Consider the following 15,374-nt stretch of genomic DNA (forward strand, 5'->3'; position numbering starts at 1 on the left):
GCCCAAGCAGAGGGAACGGCATGTCTGGAAGCCCCGGAGCAGAATGGGGCTTGGCTCCTTCCAGGATTCTCCTAAGAGAGAAGGATCTTTTATTTTCCTGATTGACCAATAAGCTTTCAAGGAGCCCAGCCAACAACTGGTAAAGGTCCTAGCCTGGAAAATAGAACCATGCTGGGTCCTTTTGGGCCAAGAATCTTCAGAGTTTGGCTTCCCAACATCTGATTTTTCCTTTAAAATGTAACCTGACATGTCTCCGACAGCCGCATCCTAGAGCTGACCACTGAGCCACACCGCCATGGAGTGATGCTGGCGACGCATATTGTTTCCATCTTCCGCGTCATCTCCAGTGGGGGTCTGACCCCAGATCCCTCGAGGAGTCCGGATTCCACAACCCGGTTTGCTTCCACTAAGCTTAGGCTCGACCCATTTGTAAATGGAGAGGCTCACCTGTGCTGGATTATTTCGAGACGCGTAAGAGATGGCCTTTGATAATTTCAAGCACGCTTCCGTCTTGACCGTGAGTTGTCTATTGGATATCTCTACCTTAATATCCCGTGGGTACCTCAAACTCCTTCCCTATCATTCCTGTCTTCAAACCCACTCATCTTGCAGTCTTCTTGACTTTGATCTAGAATCATCATGCCTCCAGAGCACAGTGGTCACCGTCCTTAGGTCTTCCCCTCTCATCTTCCACATCCAACTGGTTACCAAATCCAACTGGTGCCATCTGAAAAGTGCCCCTCTCATCCCACGTTTGCCCCCCTGCCCCCTCTGCCTTGTCCTGGTCTGGACCCTCCCTTGTATAACTTATTGCTGATCTTCCAGCTCTCTCTCCATCAATCTGCCTCCAGCCCGCCCGTCAGTTATTCTACCACCAAAATCATCTTCTTAAAAAATCAAGGAAAAAACTCTTGTTGATTCCTCATTACGTAATAAACTAGTGATTCTCAAAGCACACAAAAACATCTCCTGGGAACTTGTTAGAAATGCAGAATCTCAGGCCCCACCCAGACCTAATCAGTCAGAGGCTCAGGTGATGGACCCTTCAGGTGATTCTGAATCAAATCCAAACTTTACAGCCTTTCACACGTGGCCTTGAATTATTTGGTTCCAGCTTCTCTCTCCAGCTTCCTACAGTCATAAAATTCTCCTTACCCAAAACCTTTTACTTTTCTCTGCAGGTGTTAGACCCCTTCACCACCCTGCACTTTTGAAGGCTGTTCCTCCATCTGGAATATCTTTCCCCTCAATCTTCCCTGTCAAACTCCTACTCATCCCTAAGAGCCAGCTCAGAGTTGCCTCCTCAGGGAAGCCTTCCCTGACTGTTCCCAGCAGCATTTAGTTGCTCATTTTGTGGGTTCCTGGAACCCTTTTGCTGACAATGTAGTTACATCTGTTTTATCTGTAGATGTGGCTTCACCATAGGGAGTGGATTTCTATCAGATAATTAGAGCTGTTATAAAATAGCACCAACTCCTTGTGAGCAGCTGCTTATGGAGAGGACGTGAACGTTATCAAGGGTACTCTCAGCGGCTATACCTGAAGGTCGCATCTTTTCTACTCACTGTTCGTCCAGGAGGGATGACATGACTCGTGCTGAGCCCATACAGTCGAGCTGGGTGCCAGACGCCTAATAGGCATTCAGTGGATTAAAGAATGTACTGAATGGATAAAAGATGGATCTCTGATTGTAAGGGAGGATGAGAAGTTCCGTCCAAATTTGAAATTCCTGTCCTATCCTTTTGCAAAAGCCCCCAAAGGATATTACAGCCATGCTGATCTTTATGTTTCAGGGCAAAGCGACAACCACCAATCCAGCTAGTACAGCAGTTGATAAGTTACTGGGTGGGGGATGGATGGTTTGGGGGGCTTGGGTGGGAGACCCGCTCCTCTTTCCCACCTGCTGAAAGTCCCTGCTGCAGGGAGCCTCCGTGCTGGCGAGTCTGGCATCTCCCCCGGGTAGATCGATTGCTACGAGTCCCTGCTGTGTTGACCCCTTAATTGTTCCTTGTGCCACATGCCTGCCACCCTCCTCACTCCCCCACCTCACTGAAATTCAGGTCAAGGTCCCCTGAGGCACTCAGCACCCTCCCCATTGCTGTCTTCCTCAAAGAGTGCAGAGCATGTGCTTCCAGACCACCCAGACCTCCCAGGCTCCCATCTGGACACGTCCCCTTACCAGCTGTACCACCTTGGGTAAGTTACTTAACTTTCCTTGACCAGTGTCCTCAACGGCACAAAAGAGTTAAAACTACTGGGGTGTACACGGAGCCTTACAGGAAAGAAGCAGCCAGTACATGATAACCATTACTATGATTATTTATTCTTCAGTCTGACCTTACCTTTCCACCCCTAACCCCAGCACCAGTTTCCAGCACTTTCCTACCCAATCAGAAGGCCCACACCTTCAGCCCCTTCTGTTTTGGCTGCTGGAATCTGCCTGATGCCTTTTCTGCTTGTAAATCCTCAACCCCGACCAGCCTGTTTTCCAGCCCCAAGAGTGTTCGTGTTCCATATGCTCCCCAGCTGGCTACCAGCTCAGTCTCCTAAAGGTTAAACTCGTGTTCTAGAACATTCTTTTCAAGCATGACCTTTCCTTAAAAAAAGGCAATACATCAATGGTTGGGAAATCAAAGCAGCTACACACACACACACACACACACACACACACGCACGCACGACTACGTGCAAGCACGCTCATGGGCGTCCACCAGCCTCCCTACAACTCCATGTGAAAAGCCATCTAACTCATTAAGCTGTGCTTCACCATTTCCCAATAAACTTCTCTGTTTTCTTGCCACAGAGGTTTCTGTCACAGCACACGCAATGTCATTACTGACCCCTGCACCAATTCAACTCAGCCAAACTCCTCAGCGGTAGTCCGCCTCTAGAAAACTCTCTCGATATGTTTGGGCCTTCGCCTTTCCACCTCGTGGGCCTTCCCCACCCCTGGCCCCCACCTCAGCCCATCTGTGCTCATCTTGTCGGCCTTTCGTACCAAATACAGGTCCAGGATGGAAGGAAACAAACCCGCGGTCCTTCAGAGGGCTTGCGTCCTCGCCGTGGCTCTGCTCGCCCGAGCCGGGCCACCCTCCATCTGGAACCAAACAAAAGCCCCGGGGGTCCCGGTCAACCCAGAGGCGCTTGCCTTTCAGCCTGTGGTGAAACACGTGTGCCTCGTGAGCAGCCCTCCGGCCTGCTGTAACTTGAGAAGCGAGTGCAAGGAGTTTGGGAGGTCTCCTTAGATCTGGGGCTGGGAACCTGGAGGACGAGGGTTAGGCTGAAGAAGGTTCCAGGTCAGAGAATCAGTCCTCGGGGGCTGCGGCTTTTCCTGGGTTTGTGGAAAAAGAGCAAGGCCAGGCCTCACGGGGCAGCCGGCATGGCTTTGCACGGCCGGGGCCATCCGAGTTCAAAGCCTGGGGGATGCCTCTTCCTGGTGAAGTCAGACAAATCTCCAGGTAGCTGGGAGGTGACGACACGAATTTCATTCCTGCACACATGTTCGGAGGTGATAACATACATGCGTATGGTTTCTCCAAGCCCTGGTAGAGGGTTTCCATGCTGACTAAATGAACTAAAAAGCAGACGTACACACGCAGACATGCTCATGCATGGATGGGGCAGGAAAAAACAACCAAGATCTTCAAAAATGCCAAACCCTAAACACCAACCTGGAGAAAGCGTTGTTGGACGTGAGAGACAGACAGACAGACAGACGTATAATACAAGAACAAAGCTGTCCCATAAATTTGCAAGAAGGAACAAACCCCGTAGCCACCCATCCACACACTCTTCAGAAAATCACGTGTGTTGCTGGTAGGTCTGCTGAGCAGCGTTCAAGAGATCTGTGGAAGGGAAGTGGGTGAACTGGGGACTGCCTCCCATGGGGTAGCTGATTAAGACTCTTTAATTAGGATCAATCCCCCGCTGTGAAGTTGGGAAATTCCTACTGGAATTCCAGAGTGAAGGCTCCTGAAAATTTCCCCAAACCTAACCACCAGAGGTAACCCTAAAGGGGCTTCTGATGGGCCAGGAACAGGATATTTTCATTACATTGCAAAATGATCTTATGAAGTAGCCACTATCCTCATTTTATAGACAAGGAAACAAAGGCTCAGAGAGGTTAAGTAACTTGGTCAAGTTCACACAGCCTGTAGAGGGGGGGCGTCCTTATGAAAGGGCAGAGAGAAGCCCCCACCAATGGCCAACAGAGCTTCTGACCGTGGCATCCATCCGGAAAGAGAGGAATGGCAGCCTGGATACTGCCCCTCTCTGCGGTAGGAGCTCGGGGGGCTGAAATGCCCACTTTGGGACAGGTGAGTTAGCCAAGGTCAGGCCGCCACTGGCAACAAAGTCGGGCCAGAACCTGCCTTCCCTCCAGCCAGGCTCCTCACCCTGCAACACACGTCTCTGTTTAGCGAAGCTCCAGCAAGAAGCCAGGCAACAAGGGAAGATGACAGAGAGCAAGTACATCTCCAGGAGCCAGACGCCTGCCCTCCAAGGCCCTCCTGTCTCAGAGGTGAGTTGAACTGCCAATCATCTCAATGGCAAACGTGTGCATGAGATGAAAAAGGCCTCCTGTGGACCTTGCGGAAGGCTCTGCCCTGGCCCGTGAGTCCAACACGTTGGTTTTGGCAGACCTTGGATGCCCTCTTATGCCAGTATAGCTGCTGAAAGGGAACTGTGCTTCCCAGCACGCGGACGGAAACAGAGCTGCCCCACAGCCTGAAGCCCGGAGCTCCTTTCAGGCCTCTTTTCATCATCCCCGGGCTCAGCTCTCCCCTGAGCTGCACTTACCCCGGAAGCAAGCTGCTCCAGACTCGCTCTCGACATGTAGGCAAACTCCTTCCATTCCAGGTGTGGTCCAGGACTCAGCCCTGCTGTTTAGGAGCTATGCCTTCCCAGGCTGGACTCTGGGGTCTCCGTCACCCAAGCCTGTCTCCCCAGACCTTCCAGAGAGGCCTTAAACCCATTTGGAGTAGAAGTTCCAGAAGAGGAACATAAAGGCTCCTTAACTCCAACCTCAGAACCGGGCTTGGGTCAATCATAAGACTCCCAGTATCCTATTGGCGGGCTTACTGTGTTCTTGACATGGGCTCATGAAGCGGGAGCTTCCAAAGGTTTCCACACAGAGGACGAAGCTTTCCATTTCCCTAGGCCTGTGTGGTTCATTCTGAAACGCACGGCTGCAGGAAGGGGATGGGAAGGTACTAGAGATGAGGAGACAGGACAGCGTCAGCACTCAGACAGGGATTTGCACCCTCCCTCTGCCACTTACCTGCTCAGTGGCCACGGGCAGGTTAAATCCTCAACCCTCAGTTTCGCCACCTGTAAACCGAAGATGACAATTGCTACCGCAAAGGATTTGTGACAACTTACTGTGGGTGGCAGCATTTGAAAGCGGCCAGCACGTGGTGGGTACGTGGTAAATTCCTCATTTCCTGCCCTCGTGTTCTGGGCATCCAGAATCGAGCGTGATCTAATGCTCGTCACCAAAGCCTGTTTCAGAAGGGTCATGTCCCATAAGGGACACAGACGCTGTTAGGCATGTGTGTCCTTTACGGAAGGCCAGACCTCGGGGCTCAGGCTGCTCCAGATACTGAGGGCACACACGGGCCTTGGATGCAGGCAGGGCAATCCAGAGAAGCGAACAGACAGGGTTTCAGGGCAGTAATGCAGGGTCCATAGTGGTATGGTGGGTACCTCGCGTCTCCGACCAGATGGGAGATGGGAGTCCTTAGGCTCCAGACCCTGGAGGGTGAACTGCTTCCCAGGGGGAAAAGCACTTGGAGGGCATCACTAGTGTCTGCCTTGGCAGGACAGGTGTGGCCATCACCAAGTGACCCCTTGGCTGTTGTGGACCCCTCCTGGGATCAGTAGGCACCCGGAAATTTCCCTCCAATTGGGGTTTTTACATCTAAGGGGATGAATCAACCAGAAATGATACAGAGCTCATGTACAGTAGACTCTAAAAAAGCTGAACTCACAGAAGCAAAGAGTAGAACTCTGGTTGCCAGGCGCTGGGGGTGGGGAAGAGGAGATGCTGGTCAAGAGTACGAATTTCAAATTTTAAGAGGAATAGGTTTGGGGGAGCTAACGTACAGCATGGGGGCTATAGACAACAATACTGTACTGTATACTTGAAAGTTGCCATGAGGGTAGCTTCTAAACGTTCTCACAATAACAACAATGGCACTTGTGTGAGGTGAGGGATGTGCTAACTAACCTTATTGCGGTAAACATTTCGCAATATATACGTGTGTCAAATCATCACGCTGTACACCTTGAATTCATGCAATGTTATATGTCAATTATATCTTAATAAAGCTGGGTGGCGGGAGAACAAAAAAAAAAACAACACCAAAACCCAAAAATGATACAGAGGAACACAATACCTAAGTAAGGAGAGGGAGGGAAGGGATAAGGAACTTCCATTCTTGAATATCTACCCTCTGTTGGGACGCCTACTGCAGTAATATAGCTGAATCATGGCAACCTGTGGGGTAGGCGAGACCCATACCCACATCTGAATCTCTGACTCCAGGAAACCTGGGCTCAGGGAGCCTTCAAAACCCTGCCCACAGTCACAGGGGGTAGCTGGAATTTGAACCTAGGTCTGACTCCAAAGCACCAGCCTTTTTCAGTTCCCCCTGCAGCACCAAGAGGGACCAGCAGAGGAAAAGGAGGCGGGGCTCCAAGAGAATCTCTTAGGAGCACATTTCTGTTCTGTGTGCAGATGACTCAGGATCCGTTTCTGCTTCTGTGTAACCACACAATTATTTCTGTTACAAATAGTTAAAAAATGTTTCCTATGTGCCTCAGAAAACCACTTCCAAAAAGCAAAAACCGAAGCCAAAAAAAAAAAAAAAAAAAAAAAAAAATTCAACCCTTAACAATCTCAAACCCCCAAACAACAAATGTGCTGAAAAGAAACTTCCAAAACGAAAATTGCCAGCTTCATTGTTATTGTTTCGGGACTGTAACATTGGAGCAAATCATAACTCTAATTGGCAAAACTGACAGCAGAGAAAGGCGAGTAGGTTGTGGGCAGCGAGCTTGTTGGCCAGAATTAAGGGTGCAGCTCCAAACTGCCAAACATCGCTGCAACGGAGGTGGTAACAGTTCTTTAAATTAATGAATCAACCATGAGGCATCCCCGGAAGGGGGGATATAACTGTGTCTACACACAACTCTGACATCAGCCGATTTTAACAAGTTTACTAAAACGACAGTCATGGCCTTGACAATACTGAATGCAAAATACTGGTGTACACAGATTTTACAGGGCGGTGGATCCCGAGAGCCGGGTTACAAGGATCAGGTTTAACAGATGGGAGAGGCCTGAGGGAAGGCAAGCACACGGATTTTATTGAGAAAAAAAGCTTATATACTGTAGGGTTGCTGAAGTTTAATAAATAAAGGTCAACTTATAATATATAAAAACAATATAAACATTTATATGCTACATGCATATTGTATAATTTAAAGTAATAATTTATATACGGGGAGAGATGCCAATTTATGTTCTTCCGATTTTTCTCGACAAGGCACACACACAGGATGTGTCTATCCGTATCCACCGCCAGCCGACCAGTTTGTTGTTTTCTGATGTCAGTGCCCGGACGTAGGTTTGGGAGGTTTTGCATTGAGAGTTCCAATGTTTATCGTCAATGCCTCTGCAACCGTTCTTGACAGGCCTGGCCTCTTTACACCTCGTCTCATAAAAATATTGTTTGACGGGAGAGTTGCCGGTTTTGATCTCCCCCAGCACCGTGACCTGGTGTCCCCGAATGTCGATGGCCGATGACTTGTCGGTCACCCACAAGCTCTCGCTCTCACACACGGAGTACTCCCCTCGGTGACTCTTGTGCTCCGCATACCTCTTCCTCCGCGCCGTTCTGTTGGTGGCCGCGGGGTGGCCCACGTAATCCTCCATGAGGTACAGGGGAGGGGGCTCCATGGGGGTGCTGTCACTCAGCAGGACCCGGGGGGAGTTGTAGCGTCTCTGATGCCGCAGCAGTTCGGGGCCCATGGCGGTCATGGGCTGGAATTCCGGCTTGGCGGGCTCCCGGGGGGCCTCTGCTTTGGGCAGGGTGTTCTGGTAGTTTTCCCTAACGTCCACCATGTGCTTGGAGAGCTTGTTTTTTAAAATATCTGCCTGGATCAGCTTAATAATCAGGGAATTGAGCGAGTCTTCCGGCAAACTCCTTTGATCCATGCTGTTACCTTGGATGCCACGGAGATAAGCGAGAAATATCACATAAAACAAGATGGACATCACCTTGTTCACCTGTAAGATCGGAAAAGGAAACATAGGTGTTAACAGGAGGTGGTGGCCGCTGGGTCCGTGCCGTCCTGAACCAGAGGCTGAGGATCCCTGTGAGGCAAGAGAGAGAGCAGGGGACCACCATCCTAGGGGAGCATCAAAACGCCCCTGTGCTGGCCAGAGACGGAGGCTGTCTATTTCTCTCCCCTTCCCCTGGGAAATACTGCCTTTTACCAGCCCTCCTTTCTCTCCTAGATGTCCAAGTGCCTTCACCTCAACAATCTTTCCTCCAGCATCGTGGCTGTGTGAGAGGGAAAGAGGTGTGTCTGTGTGTGTAAGAGAGAGAGGGCAAAATCGTCTTTTTCACAAGGAAACCAAGAACATCGCTGGAAGGACTACAGCCTAGAAGAGTCAGGTCTTTCCCGAAGACCCGGGTCACAAAGAGGCAGGTGCGCTTGACTCCAGTCTTTCAACCTCCATCTCCTTCCTGGACAGATGGCACCTGTCACCTTTGCACCTGACGTCTACCATCTGCAGCTTTCTGCTGTGTGTGGATGACGTCCTGCCACTTTATTCTATCTATTTAATAAAAAAATTTTTTCCTGGCTGTGCCATGCAGCCTGTGGAATCCTAGTTCCCCAACCAGAGATGGAACCCGTGCCCCCTGCAGTGGAATCACTGGAAGCGTGGAGTCTTAACCACTGGACCGCCAGGGACGTCTCCTGCCACTTCTTTAAAGGTGCCTTCAGCCTGAAAAGATCACATCCCGCTCCACCTTGGCAAAATACGAAGAAATGGAACCTGAAAATTATAAATGCGTACGTACATTTTTAATTAAAAAAGTATCAGTGGCAGTGGCTTTGCAATTGTCTCAAGAATCATAGTTCTCTTGCCCCCTTCACTGCAGCCCCTGAGATCTCTCAAAGGAACAGATACCCCAAGGTTGGGCCAAGCCCAAGGTTGGGTTGGGCCAGTTGCTTCTATATCCGTAGCATCAGAGATGGCTCGTTCTTGGCCAGCCTGGCAGAGCTGTTCTCCTGCCCTTGTAAATGACCATGTGGGCTGCGACCTATGCTGTGAGAGGGCCTGAGTGTCAGGTGCTCTGCCGACCTCTCCAATGGACATCCTTACCATGGTGCCCACCCGATCCCCAGAGACCCTCTTCACAAGACGGCAGCCCCCCCAAAGCACCACCTGTAGAAGATGGAGACACAGCCCAAATTAATGGGCTACACTTGCCCTGAAGTGCAAGATTCCCTGTTAATTTTTCATGTTTGACTTTTTAAGTTTCCACTATGAAATGTTCCTTTTAATGGTTCTGTTTCTAATTCTGCTGTCTCCTTGTTTCAGTGGCATCTGAACCCATCAACGCTCTCATTCTGTTGCCATAGTAGAACCTCGACTTGGGGTTTCTGCTGAGTCCTTGTGGAATTAGAGGGCCGATCTTGACATACCTTCATTGCTGGTCTCTCCCTCACTAGAGCACAGCCCTGATTTTCCGAGGGTTGGCACGGGAAGGAGATTTTTTCTGGTGGGGAGGGCTGGCTGCACTAATGACCCCTCCCGTGCCCCGTGCTTCACACCACTAGCCTCGAGGTGCTCATTCTGTAATCACCATTGAAGCCACCTTACTGTCCCCAGGCCTTTCTCGTTTCCTCTTTAAAGCTCTAAGCATGGAAAATAAAATCCTTCCCTTGGTTCACCTTTGGTATTTCGAGAAACCCAGGGGGAGAAGAGAAGGGAAATAAACAAATGTGGCACAAGACATAGAAGATCGGCCCTGATTGTAATTATTGTATTATCCTGGGAAAATGGTTCCCACAGGATAACTGATCTCCCCCCCAACTCTGCATAAGAGTGACATCCCCTTCAATCTTGCAGGCCCAACAAAATCAAGGTTGAACACAAAAAGTGTGGTGTACATGCAACTAGAATTACACCCCCTTCTCCCTTCCAAAATAGAATACAGCTGCAATAAAATAATTTGGGATGGAGAGGCTATCGAAAAACAATTTATGAAACCCCCCAAAAGCCCAGCCACTATCAACTAAGAATAAGCAGGCTACCTGCTCACAGGGAAATCAATCAAGTGTGGTGAGTGGAGGGAGGTCCCAGGTCCAGTAAGAGTCACGCCTAGATTAGTAAGGTCATTGCAAGGGTGAGTTGGTAGGAAGAACGTTGATGGATTGGCCTGCTATATGGGAGGTGGCCTGTATTATGGAACCAAAAGATGTAAGAAAGAGAAGGGTATTTAATCCAACTCCTTCATTTTATAGATGAGGAAAACCCGGACTGCAGTTTAAAGCAGAGGAGAGGCACACAAGGGCAGAGAGGGGGACCCCGCACTCTGGGCCCAGCATTCCTTTTCATCACGTCATGATTGGGCTCCCACGCCCCACCCCTCAGCCCTACTCACTGTTCACGAGCCGCTTGAATAAGCTTTACGGCCCATGTGACCCTTCACCTTGCGCACTTTCACAGCCTCCTCTCCTGCTGAAATTTTGCTCATTCTTCAGTGCCTGGTTCAGAAGCTAACTTTTCTGTGATGCTCCCCTGATAGCGGCAGCCCGGCCTCCTTTGCGTCTCTGTGGCATGGTGGCAGGTGTCACAGCCCTCATGGCATGATGTGGCATGGTGGCAGGTGTCACAGCCCTCATGGCATGACGTGGTTTACTCCCTAGACGCTCTCCTCCAAGGCCAGGAGCCCCTTCCTCCCTGTTTGTGTCTGCCTCTCCCCTGAGTCCACACCACAGTGAATACAAAGTGGGTGCAGTGAGGCCGGAACGCCTGCCCTCCACGCACGGAACTGGCTACCTAGTCTGCAGGGCCTAGGGCAAACATTTCTCACAGGCAGGATGGTGGCAGGAGGCGTGACCACGTTTGAGGCAATGCTTGGGGCCCCCAGGTGCATGCTCCATGGTCCCATGGGACCTCACATAGAAAACCCACAGTCAGAAATACAATTCTTCCGAATTTCAAGATGGTAACCACAGAGCGTTACACCTTGAGTTTGAGGTCCCCTCTCTGAGCGCCAGACTCTGTGTGATGCCCCGGCTGCAGGAACTAAGACAGTTCGTCTTGGTGAAATTGTTTGAAAGTAAGGGCGGAAAGTTATCGTTGGTCAAAAGGGATGTGCAAAGCCCACAGGGTGCAGTGTGCAGGGCCATGGACGGGAGCTGTGACTTTAGTGCAACCCGGCAGGGAGGGCCCGGGGTTGTGGACAATGGGAAAGGCTCCTGAGACCGCCTTCCTTGCTCCCCTGGGCAGTGGGGGATTGGGGGAGAGGTCAGGATCGTCAGAGAGGAAGACTTCATCACTGATATTGCAAAGAATCGCCAAAGCACAGTGCTCAGATCGTACAAAGCAGACTGACTTGTAGCTGATTTATTATTGTTTTTCAGTTCTCTACAGAGAATTGTAGAGGCTGGACTGTTCCTACCATCCCATCTACCTGTGGGAGCCCCAAGGCAAACCCCAGTATCCCCTCGGGTCCCAAGCACACAAATTCAGCACAGAGACATCAGGCCAGCACTGCTGGTGGTGGGGTGGGACAAATGAACAAAATGAATTATATAAAAATTCCCAAATGCCCCTTAGCATGGGTCCTACCCATTTCTGGATCTGAATGTTTGCTTACCATCAAGTCCAAAAACTCGTCATGATACTTTGGAGTAAGTCCTGGGAGTAAATCATCTGCAGGCTGGTAAGTGTTTCTAGATATTTGCAAGGCTGTGTTAAAACAGGCTTCCTGCGGACTCCACTTTGATAATCTGCTTTCAGGTTTTTCGCAGAGAGCAAGCCCAAGAATGTCGCTAATAAAATTCGCCCAAACACAGATGTTGGAGTTGGAAGGGGCCATAGAGAACCACCTCGTTTTTACCGTTAAGGACACTGAGACCCGGAGCAGTGTAAAGCGAGCTGTGTAAGGTCTGACTGCTACATGACACAGAGAGGGACAGGGGGGCCTTGGTGATTAAGCGTAACAGAGATCGCGTGGCCGGTGCACAGTCAAGGTCATGGTCAGGGGTGAAAAGTGACATCATTAGGAAAGCACTTAGCACCGTGCCTGGCACACAGTGATTCACTGGACAGGTTAGATGAACATGAACCTCAGTTATCTGCGGCAGCAGAAGACACTGCACGCCTGCCCTCCATGCACACACACCGGGTAGCAGAGGACTAATTCCCTGGAGTGGGGAGTGGAAGGGGAAAGGCAGTACCAGGAAGGCGCATCAGTGAATGTTTCAATTTAGAGAGACTTCTATGCTCCTTCGCCAGTGGTGACTGCAGTTTATAGAGACCCCCGTTTAAGCAATGATCCTACTGAGTTATCACTGTCTGAATGGCTCCCCCTGGATGACTAGGCCACGTCTTTCTCATCCCCCCGCCTCTGACGTCCGGCACAGGGCTGCACTGTTGTCGAGCCTCCAGGTCCATTTACTGAATGAGCACCTACTACAAGCAAGACCTACACAGCTTCCTGGCCTGGGATTCTGTCTGGGTTTCTGCCAAGCCTGGTTTGGAAGCAAATCAACTCTGCCTTCTTCTCCCAAAGAAAATACAGGCCTGGCTCTGAAGCAGGCCAGGATCCCCAGGCTCTTCTCGGCTATAATTGGAAAAAGACCTGTTAAAGACCTCCGTTAGACCCCTTCCTGCACTCTCCCCAGTGCCCGTTTTCCCCGCTCAGAGTTTTCCAAGATCCTGACCAGCTTGCAGATGCTATTTTGCTCGCTTAGAAATGCTTTCCCACATATGGTGTTTTCCCAGTCCCTGGAGCAACATTCCTACAAGGTTTCACCATCCCTCAAAATACTCAAAAGAGAGCAATTTCTGATTCCTCCTTTTTGGCTCAGCGTACAATACACACAGAGGGTTTGGGGTCTGGAAGGAGCAGCTGAAATGGGAGAGAAGCCGGTGAGGACGGTGGTACAGGGTCTGAGGCCACAGCAACCAGGGTCTGTCCTGCCACACGCGGGGGATGGGGGCCATCACCGCTGAGTTCCAAGTCACCTCTCTAGGACTAGCTCCCTGGCACGTGCGAGCCACCGCCTGGCCATGAACCCCCAGCCCTTGCTTGTTGCACGTGTACCGAGTGAATTTTGTAGCCTGGGCAGAGCGGGGTCACCAAGCACAAAGATGTTCTTGCCGGGAACTGACATACATTGCATCTTTCATCTTGGTAACAACCCCTCGGAGGTAGGTAGTTACATTTCCCATTTCAGATGGGGAAACCAAGGCATGGGGAGGTTTAATAACTAGTTAACAAGCAGCAGAGCCCAGACGGGATGGCCGTCTGCCTCTGGAGCAGATGCCCTGTGCTGTCTGTCTGTCCTGGCTCTCACACAGTCCAGAGGAAACTCAGCTTCCAAGCCTGGAGCCGGGACAGCTCCACCCGGCAGGCCGCGCATCCCCCCGAGAAGCCTCTAGGCAGCTCTCGGCAGTTTCCGGGGGCTTGAGGCCACCACCCCTGTTTCCTCCTCTCAGATTCCCCATGAAAGGAAACACAATTCAGTTTCCTCGCGTCCTTCCTGGGCCTGATGCCCTCCAAGGTCAGGCCCCTGCAGGTGCCTGTCCCACGCGTTGCTTCATACAGAGCACAGAATGTGCCACCTCAGACCCTGGGTTTGGCCCCAGCGCTGGAAAAGGGGGTGAATAACACAGAAGGCATAAAGGCTCTGTTCTAGCTTTCCTAGGGGAGGAGGTGTGAGAACAAAGGTGGAAGCACTTTTTTACTTGCCAAGTGTTGAATATGCAAATTCTAGAGATTTCATTATGTCCAGGGTAGCCACCTCCGCCGGAGGCAAGTGCACTTTCTGGCGGGGGTGACTGAGGACACTGGCCAATTGTAGCCATAAGGACCTAAGTCTCTGGAGAATTTCTGCAGCGATGACCTGGTCTCTGATGAATGCTAAGATGTCCAAAGACCACATCCTGCCAGATAACCCTAATATCTCGATCAGGGAGTGGAAAGAGAGAGAGGTGGGGAGGCGATAGATTTAAAGCAGAATGACCAAAAGGAAAGGAATGTGGTGGAAACATTAAACTAAGGCCATATAAAAGGACTGGCCAGGCTTGTTCTCCTGTCTTAATTGCAAAATTAATTCAAATTGGCTTTGTTCTGAACACGGGTCCTGAGGCCTCAAAATGAGTCAGTCGGGGCCACATGAAGATGGTCTGACCCCTGACAAGGCTGGGAGCCGGGAGAGACACGTCCCGGTGGAGCCTCCGCTGGGGACTCGTCTGGCTTTGGTTAATCTCTTTAATAATGATCCGGAAGCAGGAGAGAGGAAAAAGTGGCAGGTTAATTGAAACGCACGGATGACGCTTGAAGGGAAGGCGCTACAAACACCGATGAGGACAAACCAATTATTCCCCAGCCCCCGTGTGGGCGGGGGGCCTGGAAGAAGCAGGATGAGATTAGACTGGAAACACGTAGGTTAACTCACTGGGGGCAAGGTGGACCCAAAACCAACAAGGGAGGGAAACGCTTGTGAAAGGATGGAGGGAAGGAGCGACTTGGGGTGGCTGGAAGGTGCGGATTAGAAATGAAGTCGCAAGAACTGGGCTGTGTGGGGGTTCATGGCGCTCCTCCCCCGACGGCCCTGCATGCATCCCTCAAACCCACCTCGCTCAGTCTTATTGCACCTCTGAGGGTGGCCACTCTTCCCTGTCTTAGGGAGAAAAAGAACACATACATTGAGCTTTAGAGAGGGTAAGAAATCGAGCCGAGATCAGAGAACTAGTCAACGACTGTCATCAAAGATGCTGGTGAGCATGGTCTAAATCACCCCCCCGCCCCCCAACCAAAAAGGATCACCTCTCCGCTGTATTTGGTGAGACCTCATTTGAGATCCCTGATCCCTGGGCAGGTCTGCATCACATAGAGTCCATACAGGTGACAGCAGAGGCAGGGAGACGGATTCCTTCCCTGTTCTCTAAAAGCCCCTCATTCTGCAGAGTTCCTCTTAGTGAAACTTACTTAACTCAGGGTTCTGAAACCGACTGACACAGACAACGCTTGGTCCAAGATCTGAAATAGGACAAGGTCCTCGGTTTTCAGGGGATGCTGGCTTCCCAGTGGAAACAAGACAACCTATTAACAAGGAAG

At 50.7% G+C, this 15,374-nt stretch overlaps 1 protein-coding gene and 1 long non-coding RNA gene across 2 annotated transcripts in view; both read right to left on the bottom strand.

The window, feature by feature from the left end:
- LOC309641530 overlaps positions 1-15,374 on the bottom strand; it is a 462,249-nt gene that overhangs the window by 404,639 nt on the left and 42,236 nt on the right. The gene's annotated exons all lie outside the window — the stretch shown is intronic.
- Positions 7,204-10,887, bottom strand: NTF3 (neurotrophin 3). Its single transcript, XM_082421579.1, has one exon. It carries the CDS (start codon positions 8,312-8,314, stop codon positions 7,520-7,522), a length of 795 nt encoding a protein of 264 aa, XP_082277705.1. The 5' UTR covers positions 8,315-10,887; the 3' UTR covers positions 7,204-7,519.

This window comes from Balaenoptera physalus (genome assembly GCF_965194825.1).
Source record: "Balaenoptera physalus genome assembly, chromosome: 13".
NCBI lineage: Eukaryota > Metazoa > Chordata > Mammalia > Artiodactyla > Balaenopteridae > Balaenoptera > Balaenoptera physalus.

Excerpts from the sequence above, each read along its gene's own strand:
- NTF3 (XM_082421579.1), bottom strand. The coding sequence starts at position 8,314 with ATGTTTCCTTTTCCGATCTTACAGGTGAACAAGGTGATGTCCATCTTG.